Raw genomic sequence first — 13,850 nt, 5'->3', positions numbered from 1 at the left:
TATCTCTGAAGAACACAATGCAATTAAATGGAGATGTTTTGTCTAATTAAAGCTTTCAGGAAATAGCTGGTAAACATCATACGTTTAAGCCCTTCAAAGACACATCCCTCTCTCTCTCTCATGAAGGGATTTTGATGTGTTTTACAGTGAAAGGACAGAGGAAATCTGGAGGAAGTTAATTATCTAAATGTCATATAATCAACTGTCACATAATTAAAGGCTGATTTAGAAAATGTTAAACAAAAGCTGCCAATAGCTTAGTGATTTAAAAAATAAAATAAAATAAAATAAAATGATGGGCAACTTTAAGACATTTATGTTAAGATTAATTCTATGTTCTAAACTATTTTTGGAAGTGTCTTTTTAAATGTCCTTTGTGTGGATGTCATGGAGATTGTTGCCACCACAGCAGTCCATCCAAGACATCCCATAATGCTGCCTCGCCGTCTCACTATCTCAGCCCACTTTAACAGCTGCTCTCCACTTGAGTGTGTGTGTGTGTGTTTACACGTGCTGTGTGTTTGTCTGTGTGGATTGTTTAAAAAGAGGGCTCTATTCCATCAGGAAGAAGGGGGGAGGAAAAAAAAGGAGACAAGTCACTCGAGGGGAAAAGATAAAGAGAAGGAGAAATAGAGAGGAGGAAGAAACAAGTCGTTAAAGTCCCTCAAACATCATTTTAAAGGTGTTATTGGGTAACCTATAGCTATTGGCAAAGTAAACATGACAGTGAACACCAATTGCAAGTGTCTGTTTGCTGTAATTTATATACTTGTGTAACTGAATGTGACGTGTTTGTCAAAGACTCTTTTTCATGTGTGTTGCAAGAGTTTTGTTGTTCAGCACATTAGCATAATCATATTTCAACAAGATGGCAGATATTGTCTGATAATGAAGCAAATTCACTCTCAAAACAACATGCATAAAACACCAACAAAACTCCATCTCCATCAACTTTAAATCAAGTTAAAATTTTGTGATTTGACACCGCTATTTAAGGCTTGAAACCCCCTAGAGGAAGTCAAAACAATAGGCTGGGGGTCTTGAAAATACATAAACTAAATAGTTTCAATGCAACAAAGCAGTTTTACTGATATTAAAAGAACGTAATTCATAAAGTTGACCACCCTTAAATACCTTAATAATACATCTTACCAAACTCATAGTGAACACATATCCCTTATGCTGCTAGATAAATTTATTTTACTGCACATTTTTTTATATTTATATTTTTTGATTGAATTTTCTACTTTCTAAGTAATTCTTCTTTGAACAGCAGAAGGACTTCAAAGAATATCAGTAAGAACGAAAAGGGGCTTAATGTTGAACCCTGAGGAACGCCACTGTCATGACCACACTCCTAATTATGTTATCAACCTCATATGCTGAACACACACACATATGTATGTGAGCACACTTCTCCATGACAGCATGTGACACGCACAAACAACGGTGTTTGTTAAAGGAAAAGGGCTATAAAGAACCTCTCACAGTTTAATTATTTTCTAAATAAAGTAATACAGCCTACACACATTAAATACGAGAATAAAAGAGAACAAAATACAAAAGCACCGACGGAGAGGAAGGAAGGAAGGAAAAGAGAGACTTACTCTGCAATAATCATCAATAAAGCGTAGTCTCTTCATGGCCACGTCTCTCACATGACTTCGTCGAAATAGGATTTTGCCTTTAAAATAAAAGGTAGAATCAAATATGTGATCTACTTTATAAAATCATTCTATAACAAAGGTATGTAATAACATAATGATATCTTTAATAACATTATCTAATTTACAGAAAGAGCTTTTTGCTGAAATTGCAAGAATAACTTAAATAATAGTTTGGAAAGCGGTTAGAATGCATGAAAATAATACACAAATTTGTTGCATTTTATTCCACTGCTTTTCAGAAAGTCTGTGATTATAAATTTATATTGTTACATGATTGATTTTAGATTTGATTTGATTTAATTTGATTTAAAAAAAATACATAAATTAATTTACATTTAAAAATAATAATAATAATAATAATACTTTTTTAAATTAAATTTAATTTAAATATGCAGCTTAGATAATTATTTATGATATTTACGGCTGAACCAATGAAAATGTTAACAGGACAAGTAAAAATCAGACATACTGGCCCAATTGGAAATAAATAAATAATCTTTAATATTGAGCCCTACTCACTGCTGTAAGCTAAGTCCATTGCATTTTAGAATAACCCATAAGAAAATGTTTAGAAACATGATACACAGAGAAGCTACTGAAGAGAGACGCCATGTGTTATTCTTCAGATCTGGAACATCCAAATCAAATTCAGACATTTGGAGGAGATAAGATCACCACATAACACCAAGCTCCAGCTGTCATGCTCTCCTATATATCTCAAGCTGCTTACGCTCAAGGAAACACTGAGAGATACTCAGCATTGTGCAGATTGAACAAAACCCTTGTCAACAAAACCTTTACAAACCATTGATTCACCTTGACTTGTTTCATATTTTACTATTATGTGCATCCAACTAAAAAAATATTGGTGTAGAAACCAGAAATTTTACTCAGAAAAAATATTTACAAATAAATGGCAAGTTAAGACACTGAAATTAATGGCATTTAATCCAAGACTGTTAACTCCGAGGTGATCTAAAATTCAATGTATAAAGTTTTTATAAATATAGAAACCATTAGCTAGAGGAAAATGGAACAAAATATCAAGGATCACAAATATTTGCATTTATCACACCATGACATGAGGTCTTCTATAGTAATAAAAAAACAAATACAACAAAAATAGCAATAATAATATAAAACTCTTTATAGTGTTTTGACATATATTATCTGATCTGTCCCTCTTTAAGGTCCCAATGGAGTCTATTAATCAGAATGGAATTGAATGAAGACAGTGCACAGATTTAATGGTTTGACACTTGACACCCTATTATTCCCTTACAAATGCTCTGAATGGTTTTATAATCCACTTAATATTCTAGTAATCTAACCAATTACACTGCATTCCAGTAAATAATCGAATGGAGTCAGTGATAATCTGAGCTAGTGTGTTCGTATTGAGGGATGTGAGAACTAACAGAGAGAACCAGAGGGACTGCTGGAAAACAAAGAACAAGAGAGACACTAAATGTCCAGGGAACAGAGCAGCCGCGTCAGCAAGCCGGGAAAACGTGTCTCGATCTCTCTGTATCTCTGTCTCGCTCTTCTCATTTTCTTTTTATCGATGGCTTTTGTTCTCAGGGAACGGTGCTGCTCATCTCAATGACTCGTGTGCATTTGAGTAAGTCAAGAACGGAAGCACGACCCCATCCCAGCATAACCATGACTTATTGTGGACAGATCTGCTGACGCCATGTGTTTGCAGGTCTGTGTGTTTGTGTGTGTGCAAAGGAGAGGAAAGGGAGGACAAACTCCTCCTAAAATCACCTGGGAGAAAAGGGATAATCCTTTTTTTGGGATCTTTCTGCCCTCCCTCAATTGGGAACTTGTCGAGAATCTGCATCTGTGGGAAGACACAAGAAACACAACATGTAAAGGAAAAATTAGTCAATAATAGACACCATCAACTATCACCAATATTAATACTATAATCCAACTATTTACAATTCACATTACTAACAAAGTCTTTTGATTTGGTGAAGTAGGGAGAACACACAAATCCAAATCAAAATCCACATTACTTTTCATTGCTTCTGTCTGTAACTAATAAAAAATGTCATCATCTCTGTTTAAAATCATGTGCTCATGTTTCCTGAAAACCCGATCATTTTGTTCACTTTATTTTCCGTAACTCTCCACATTTGTCCACTTTTGGGCATTTGAAGTACAAACAGCTGCAGATTATTTGCAAGTATCCCACAAACAAATGTAAATCTGAGTTCTAAGAATTAAAAACAACTTCAGGAAACCAGCAACAGAAACTGGGAGATTCTTCTTGAGCTGCTCTCATGCAAATGTGACCATGTAAGAGCTCTGACTGGAAACTCCCGGTGGGCTGTGCTCATTAGTAAGAAACATTTACAAGAACTGAGAGATTGAGTAAAAGCTTAGGAGTAGCTGTTGTGGGAACCAAATGAAGAAGAGAAAATGATGAGGAAAAGAGGCATTTAGAGTTTGAGGCTCTCTTTCTCCTTCTGTCTCTTTTTACTGTCTTTCTATCTGGCTTTTCTCTCCCATGAGGCCTGTCAGAATGTCTTTTCTCCGAGGTCAGACTGTGGAGCGAGGACAGACCAGATGTGCAGCGTCTCTCGCCGTTTCTGCTGAAATATCTCCACCAAAACCTTCTTGGTCGTGCTTTAACATGAATCCATGGCACACAGGGAGAGGAGTAATTGAAATCTGAGCTAATCTGTAATTGAGGACAGACAAAGATCACCCACAGCCAACCCCTGTGTTTATATGAGTGGGGTCAGTGCAAGCTCAGTCGCTGGTGCACACTGATAGGGTGGTGAGCATCTGGGTCAGGTGGCATGAAGAATTGGAGGATAAAAACCAATTACATCTCACATATATCAAATGTCTTGCACTTCCATTTTCACAAGATCCTGAATTTATTCTGCTGATAATATCACACTATTTGTGCTTTTTGCAGATTATCTGAGTCACTCTCAAACTTAGAACAGCTACAGACATGAATGTTTATGTCATTTTTGAGATGTACACTACCGGTCAAAAGTTTGGAATTACAACTTTTTTATTGACTTGTTTGAAAAAAGTGGTGCTTCTTTTTTTGTGGAAATTGTGATACACTACCATTCAAAATTCTGAGGTAAGTTTGAGGGTTTTTTTTAAAGAAATTAATAATTTTATCAAAAATGGCAATAAACATTAAAGAATATAATTTCTATTTCAAATAAATGCTGTTCTTTTGAACTTTCTATTTATCAAAGAATCCAGAAAAACAAAATGTATATTTTTTAATTAATTAATTAATTAATACATGTTTTCTTGAGAACTACATATGCAAATTAGACTAATTGAGACTGGCATAATGATGCTGAAAATTCAGCTTTGACATCACAGGAATAAATTCAATTTTAAAAATATATTCAAATAGAAAACAGTTATTTTAGATTACAATAATATTTCACATTTTTACTGTTTTTTTTTTTTTTGATCAAATAAATGCAGACTTGGAGAGCATAAGTGACTTTCAAAAACATTTTAAAAATATTGGACCCCAAAATATTGAATGGTAAAATATTTACAATGTCTGTCAGGTGTTTGTACACAAATGTGACTCTTATAATGTTTTCCAAATTACACACGTTTTGACCCTGTTGATACCTAGTATTAAATATCCCTTTTGAGAGCTAATTCAACACGATGCATATTTACACCATATATACAAACCATGGCCAAATTAGAATGATCGGTGTCTAACTAGAGTAAAATAAAGAAATAAAGAAAGAAAATCACTTGCATGTAGAACTCTGGACACTGTGGAGGAGGAAAAAAAGATTCAATGTGCAGAGAAAAATGAAGGGAAAAAAAGAGGCGAAAAGGGAATGGAAAGAAAATCAAGATATAGAGAAAAAGAGTGAAGAATGTATAACGAAAGATATAATAAAAATGACATAATAGAAAAGGAAAATGAGATGAGCAGGATAAAACAGAAGAAATAAAATGACAGTGAACAGGAGAAGGAATTTAAGAGGCTGAGAGTGAAGAGGAAACATGAAGATGTGAGAGAGGACAGACAAAACGAGGAGAAGGTGCTGTATTTCCCAACCACCAAGGCACCTGGAAGACTTCCTGAGTCTCCATAGCAACAGGGGGCGGGGAGAGAGGAGAGCGAGCCAGTGATTGGATGACAGGGTGTGTGTGCAAGAGAATGGATATGAAGAATGGAGACTTACACACATACATACATCTATACCATCAACTCTTCAGATACAGGGTTTGCATTCATATCAGTGTTATAGCAGTGCTTATGTGTCTTTATCACTTAAAAGCTCTTAGAAGTGTGCAGCACATTCATTCCCATAATACACCTCCAGTGGTCACACAGAAACAACATTATTTTGAGGGTGATATAAAAAAAGAATTGCAATAATCTATAATGCTATGCAGGGTCACTGTAAATAAATAAATGTTATTGTTAATACTTATTATTGTTATTAAAATGTTTCTAGAGAGAGAGTGAGAGAGTTGGAAATCACTGCTCAACTGATATGCTTATAAAGTCAACTACAAAGCTATAGGCCTACATCAAATCCAGCTCCATGTGGTCTCCTATTCGAGATGAGAGTGATTGTAACTCCAGCAAAGTCAGAGATAAGTGTGTGAGCCGCATAAACCTCATGATTAGCCTTTTCAAGGAGCTGCACCAGGGGGCCCTTCTGGTAAAACACAGCCAAAGAGTTTGAGGACGCTGTAGGAGAGTGAGCTCTGTCATGCAGCTCCATCAATGGCCTTATTCAAGTCAAAACTTCAATGCATATTTCAAACACTTAAAAAGTGATCCTGCTATGGAGCTACAGGGGGGCTGCTTCTATATAGTCTACACCTTTGTAACATTTCTCCCTTAATTAGTTTAGGGTTTCTTGTACTGAATGTAGCAAGGACAATCTCTTCCCCATTCTGTCTTGCTCCTTTTATACACGTGTACATGTCTCATGACCCAAATAACGGCAATGGCCATGTGACTTCTTGCTAATGCTTGTGAATTGAGCTCAAGTTGCATGATGTCATAAGCAATCAATTACAGAGTTCAGTTTGTACAAATTCTTACTTTTTCTAAAGATGTCTACTTCAAAGGAAAACTATTTTCGAGAAGAACTGTGAAGTGTTTAGAAATGAGTCAAACAGACTCTAAAATGGCTTGCTAAGTGAGTTTCAGCAGGGTGAAAGATTTCAGAAAGATTTGAAGAACTCACACACGGTATAATCCACCTGGAACCACACAGAACGCGCTCAGAACATCCAACCGATAAGACGCTTTTGCACAGAGAAATTACAAAAATAATCTTTCACATTCTATGAAGAAAATTAAAGTGCTGTGGAAGTAACCGCTATGCAAGTGTGTGTGCTTGGGCATTGCTATGAAGTTTCTAGGGTGGTTGGTGGTTGCTAGGGTACTGCTTGATGGATACATAAATAAATAAATAAATACAATATACAATTATATTTAATTATTTATTATAATAAACTGTGTTGAAATAATAATAGTAGTAATAATAATAATAATAATAATTATTATTATTATTATTATTATTATTATTATTATTATTATTATTATTAAATACAACAACAACAACAACAACCGCTACTACTATTATTACTATTATCATTATTTATTATTAAAAGCATAACAACAACAACAACTACTACTACTACTACTATATTATTATTATTATTAAATACAAACAACTACTATTATTATTATAATTAAATACATAACAATTATTATTATTATTATTTAGCAACACTAAAATTATTCCACAGCACAGTATAATAATAACAATAATAATAATAATAAACGCATGACAAAAACTATTATTATTATCATCATCATTATTATGCAGCTAATGATAATTATTAATATTTAGTTAATCTAAAATGCTCACATAGCACAGTATTTTTTTAATTAATAATCTAGTTTATAGATTGATATAAATAGCTTGGATCTCTCCTTCAGTGTAAGTCTGTGATTTTGCACCTTTATATATATATATATATATATATATATATATAGTATATATATATATATATTATATATATATATAAAGTTTATTTATTACTTAGGGTTAAAATACTTATCAAAAAAGTAATTGCATTTGAGGAGTCAAATCATAAAGGGTTACACGCTGAAGTTTATTTATTACTTAGGGTTAAGAGTTTGTTCAAATCCCTAACCTCAAGTATATAAGCAATAGTAATTCCTTAGCAAGCAGCAATAATCAAAGTTTCCCTGTTTGGGTACATTGAAATAAACCCTCTGGCTTTGGCGTTTCAGACGGTTTTTAGAAACTGCTTTCAAGCTGATCTAAGATCAGCTCTTTCCCTTCCAAAACACTGGAGCGCCTGTCTTAAATCAAGGTAAAAGCTACTGGTAGCCAAAGGGTGAGAGTAGTTACACTGATCCAAGAACGCAATAAATCCCCTGATTACAGCATTTACGAGCAGCTTTATTGATTCCATTTGCGTAAACAGTGTGAGAGATGGAGTAAAGCGTGAGAGAAAATGAAAGAGAAAGGTTGAGAGGGAGAGAAAGCTGTTTTCCTTTAATTATTCCATTGGCCGGAGCACTGACTGACAGGACACACATGGATACAACTGCACATGATCACAAAAGCACCTCCACTGCACACATGAACACACACACATTTGTGGAACCTAATAGCAAGCATGACTCACTCCAGACCTGCACACACACACACACACACACACACACACACACACACGTATATACAGGTTACTAATGGACAGTGTGAATCAAGTCCGGACATGCATTAGTGAGCACAGTATCAGATTTCAGGAGACATATGTGCACTTGGACTGACAACACACTTGCACACACATCTACACACTCTATATATACAGATCAGGGCTCTTTCTGGTGGGGAGGTTGTTCTGTGATGCTGAATGAGTCATCAAAGCATACTGACTGCCACACGACCACAGCAAGTCAAATTTGCTACAGACCCTGTGAAATCAACATTTTGTGGCTTTCAGTCCATTTGTGTTCCATTTGAGGTCAAATATATGCTAGTGCACTCTCTGCAGTGACAAAACTCACTTTAGCAGACAGACACATTTCAAATTTACAGTCATTATCTGGTGTGAAATAGGACCAAAATTATTGATGACTCATCCTGGGTTACATACACTAGCTTTTAAAAGTTGGGGGTTGGTAATTTTTTTTTATGTTTTTGTCTCTTATGCTCACCGAGGCTGCATTAATTTGACCAAAACACAGCAAAAACAGTAATATTGTGAAATATTAGATTAACTGTTTTTTTAACATGGTTTAAAATGTAATTTATTTCTTTGATGGCACAGCTGAATTTTCACTATCATTACTCAAGTTTTCAGTGTCACATCATCCTTCAGAAATCATTCTAATATGATGATATGGTGCATTGCTGATTATGATCAATGCTGAAAACAAGTGTGCTGCTTAATATTTTTGTAGAAACCATGATACATTTTTTTTCAGAATTCTTTTATGTATAAAAAGTTTAAAGAAATCATTTATTTGAAATACAATTTTGTTGCAACATTATAAATCTTTTTACTTTCACTGTTGAATAATTTAATCCATTATAGGTGAATAAAATTATTATTATTATTTTTTTAAATCTTTTGGACAGTAGTATAGACTTCTATCCAATCAAATGCTCTAGAGTGAAAAGCTCTGACAGTCACACACTTCTTTGCAATTTCTTTTACAGTACTCTGAAAAACAGAAAAAACTATTTATGTAACAATGGTTTTATAATTCACACAAAAGGTCATGCCACTCACGTTTCATGAATGATGGTTAGTTTGTCAATAAAACACTGAAAAATTGTGTTCTAGCCAAGTGCCATTTGAAAAAGCATGATTTTGTCAATTGCTTGGTTACCATTTCCATCACTCTGAATAGCCCCGCCCACAGTGAAATGTTACTGGTGCAAAATCCTCACGCTACAGTTCATTAAGTGGTTGGCTGTTACTTAATGTCATGCTGTGCAGCAATTTTAAATAGTTAAAGATCCTGGACAAATTGTTCTTCCATTCCTCTCTAGCACCAAATTACAGGAGCAGTCTATTTCTGTCATTATTACACACCCTTGTGTAAATCCAAACAACTTCCACGTCTTTGAATAACTATTACATATGTAATGTAAAAGTGATTTTATTGCACTACCTATACATACTAACAGGTCAGTCTGAAATTCAACCACCACAGACAAAGAGGGAATCCAATGCCATTGATGTAACCCCAAGCCTGAAACTGCAGACCAGCCGAATTCAACTGCAACTTTGTAAGATATCAAGTCCCGATTATGAGAATCTCTATGGCTTCATTTCTTTGTGACTTTATGTGACTTTATGTTTCTCTTAAAAGTTACTTTATGAGAATCTTAGCCAATGAGACTGCCGTTTGTGCATTAGCTCCGCCCACTACCAGAAAACCCAGCAGTTCTTAAAAACTGAAGAATTCCAAAGGAACGCCGTTATTTTGACAACAAACAAAGAATACAACAAAGAATATTGTTTACATGTAGCGCGTCAATTCACTCTCTCTCTCTCTCTCTCTCTCTCTCTCTCTCTGTGTGTGTGAGACAAAGCTCTATTTCTCCCAGTTGTGACATTGTGTCTCTCCATGTGATTTAATATCATGCAATATGACTTTTAAATTTCACAATTGCAAAATTGTGACATGGAGTCAAATAGTTTTTTGTAATTGTGATTTTATATGTTGCAGTTGTGACTTTGTATATCCAAATTGTTACTGTTATGACTTTACTTCTCCTAACTGTGCCTTTGCATCACACAGCGTGACTTGTCTTATTTTAAAGTTCATTTTCACAATTAAGATGTCAGATGTTCTGTGTCACCAGAGACGCCTGATTCAACTTATGGGTCCATTTTAAAATGAATCACACATTGACACAAAATTTCCCAAATGTGTCATGTATTCCTCACCTGTTTCTTGTTACATTTGGTGAATGTGTGTTACATACATACATACACACACACACACACACTGGAGACTAAAGAGAAGCAAGAGAGCAATTTGGCACTGGCATACACATGAGTAACTGTGGGTGTCCACGCTGACTATTTCAGCAGCATATGCAGGGCAGCCAGCAGCAGGGACGGAGGGCTTTGGGAGTCTCGTCTGCCCACACCCAAATTTAGCCCCCGTTCTCCTGAATCTCTCCATATGAGGAGCCAGAACTGGCCTGCACCCCAATGACAGCTCTACACTGTCCTCAGATCAGTGATACAGCGCTGGGCCAGGTATGGTTGTGAAGACACAATCAGGGCATGCCGTACTCTTACTGACTTTGGACTTTGGCCTGACATGTATAAGGACCTGTGTTGTGTTGGTTGTATATGGTGTGTATTCTGTAAAGAAACAGGAGATTGATAAAGTGTGGTTGCACATTTTGGTGTCACAATAAACAGATCTGAAAATTCTATATATGCTTTTATGGAAGCTTCTTTCCACTATCAAGTGGAATTTACAAATAAATAAAAACGGTAACTGAAAATGTATATCTCACCATTCTGACTTTGGTTCTCATTACTGTCTCCTAATTTTGTCTTCAATATTTCAAATGCGATTTCATTTCTCATAAATGCGGCTTTATATATCACAGTGTGATTTCCTGCAATATAATATAAAACTTGTAACTGTGACTTTGTTTCTCATAAAAGCAACTTTATCATTCAGTATAATTGCAATCTTCATATTGTTATTGTATATCTTACGATTTTGTTTTATCTTACAATGAGACTAAATATCTCACAATGACATTAAATATTGCAATTCTCATAAATGCAACTTTATATTTCACAATGTCACTTTTGTATATAAATCTCACAATTGTGACTTCATATCTCAGTTTGACTAAATTTCAGAATATTTTGCAGTTTGAATATACATTTCAGAATAGTTTGCAATTTCACTTTATTTCAGAATATTTCACAATTTAAGTTTCACAATCTGGCAAAAATTTCTTAATGCAACTTTGTGAGATATTTTGCAATGTGATTATAACTTGCAGTTGCGACTTTATGTCTTCATATTGTTACTGTGTATCTTACGATGTATCTGTATATATATATACACACCAATAATAACTTTATTTCTCCCAACTGTGACTTTTTATCTCACAAACTGATCTTGTACAAATTGATCTTGATCTTGTTCTATCTCACAATGACCTTTTTACACAATTGATCTTTTTTACTCTGAGATGACAACCTATTTCTATCATTCCAATTCAGTATAATTTAATTCTAATGCACAGAAAGAGGATGAAAAAATGCAACAAAATTACAACCACTTTGGTACAAGAAATCTTGACCTACATTGTGAGTTACCTTCAGGGAAAAAATTTACACAAAAGTAACAGTAGGAAGCGGACCTTGAAAGAGCCTCAAATAGAAAAAGAAACTCAGTCCATGCTTTGTTGAATGTCTACTACAGCAAGAGAGCAAGCGAGAGAGAGAAAGAACATGTGTGTATATATCAGTGTGTGCCAAGGGACTTCCCCTGGGAGAGTGGCAGTGCCCAAAGTAAGTGTGTGGTTCTCTGTGTGTCTACTGTAACCAGGTGCAGAGAAAGCCCTAGCAAATCTGGGTCACCCGAGAAAACCAACACTTCACATACAACCTGCTCTCATTCCTGCCAGCGACATAATTACATATTCCACATCTGTACATCACAATGACTATATCCACACAGAAACAGTGCTTCAAATTCAGACACATTCATTATTTCGAGCTTCTCTGAATAATTTCCATGTTTTCTGCCAACCAGTCTAACTTCAGCACACAGGATCAAACGGAGGGACGAGCCCATCCCAGCGACAGTGTGTGTATAAATTGTACAGTGAAATCTCCAGAGGGAAGAGTTTAAACAAACATAGTACTCCCTTTCAGAGAAAGACTTCTACAACTAACTCAGTTTAAAGCTGGCTTCCCGTGCACATCCTTCCTTTTGGGGTTTTGTGTGAGTGTTTGGCTGAATTGTAGACCAAAGAGAGATCCATTTATTTACTGAGTGACCTTATTCACAAAATTTGTGCCACACAACTTAAATAACATTATCAACTGACTAAAACGTTCAGTAACTGTGTGGTAGGGAACAAGGACTCAGAGGCTCCAGACACAAAAGCTGTTCCAGTTAGAAGGCAGCAGCAACATTACATGGACAGTATTCTTTGCAGAGAAGTCAATTCTAAAAGACAATTAATAAATTAAGTAATTCATTACTGCTTGCATATTATGGGTAATAATAAATAATGTCAATAACAAATCTAGTTCAAAATGCAAATGCCAGGTTAAAAATATAATCTTTGTAAACAAAGATAATCATGTTGGTTAAAATGTTTAATATATATAGGGTAAAAATAAATATATAATTTAATTAATATCATGTTTTTGGGGTCTAGCCCATTAACGTCACCTTTTCATAATAGGCAAATTATTATTATTATTATTATTATTATTATTATTATTATTATTATTATTATTATTATTATTAAGAAGAAGAAGACTGATCCACCACTACATATTGTGGCACATTCATTTTATTATTTTAAAATTAACAAAAATATACAAAAGATTTATATTTCAAATAAATGATATACACATATATATATACACATATATATATATTTACACACATATTTATTTATACACACATATATACACACATATACATATATATATATATATATATATATATATATATATACATATTTATATATACACACACACAATATATATACACACTATATATATATATATCTATATATATTTACACACACATATATATATTATATATATAATATACACACACACACCTTGCACACAACACATATATATATATATATATATATATATATATATATATACATATATTTATATAATAAAGACTATGATACACTACTTATGAAAACAGAAATAATTTAAGTAATTATCTTACATGAAACAACTATTCAACCAAAACAGATATTATTCTTTGACAAATTATTGTATGCAGTTCAATCACTCAATGCAGCTTGTGTTAGTTCCTACATGTACAATCTTAACCTCAGTTGTCTACAATCTGTTCCAGAACAGCTTAGATGTCGTCCATGAAGCCACTGAATGAATGGAAAGGAAATATTTTAGTAT

General features: G+C 34.2%; 1 protein-coding gene across 7 annotated transcripts in view; it reads right to left on the bottom strand.

The window, feature by feature from the left end:
- LOC109047719 (SH3 and PX domain-containing protein 2A) overlaps positions 1–13,850 on the bottom strand; it is a 91,751-nt gene that overhangs the window by 57,018 nt on the left and 20,883 nt on the right. For all 7 annotated transcript variants that reach the window (XM_042717441.1, XM_042717442.1, XM_042717437.1 and 4 more), the window contains exons 3-4: positions 3,435–3,510; positions 1,608–1,684 (exon numbers count right to left, since the gene is read on the bottom strand). In XM_042717441.1, coding sequence (XP_042573375.1) covers positions 1,608–1,684; positions 3,435–3,510 — 153 coding nt within the window. The remainder of the gene's footprint in view (positions 1–1,607; positions 1,685–3,434; positions 3,511–13,850) is intronic.

The sequence above is a fragment of the Cyprinus carpio genome, chromosome B1, assembly GCF_018340385.1.
Source record: "Cyprinus carpio isolate SPL01 chromosome B1, ASM1834038v1, whole genome shotgun sequence".
NCBI lineage: Eukaryota > Metazoa > Chordata > Actinopteri > Cypriniformes > Cyprinidae > Cyprinus > Cyprinus carpio.
Note: the sequence above shows the minus strand (reverse complement) of the source record. Positions and strands in the feature narration are given on the sequence as shown.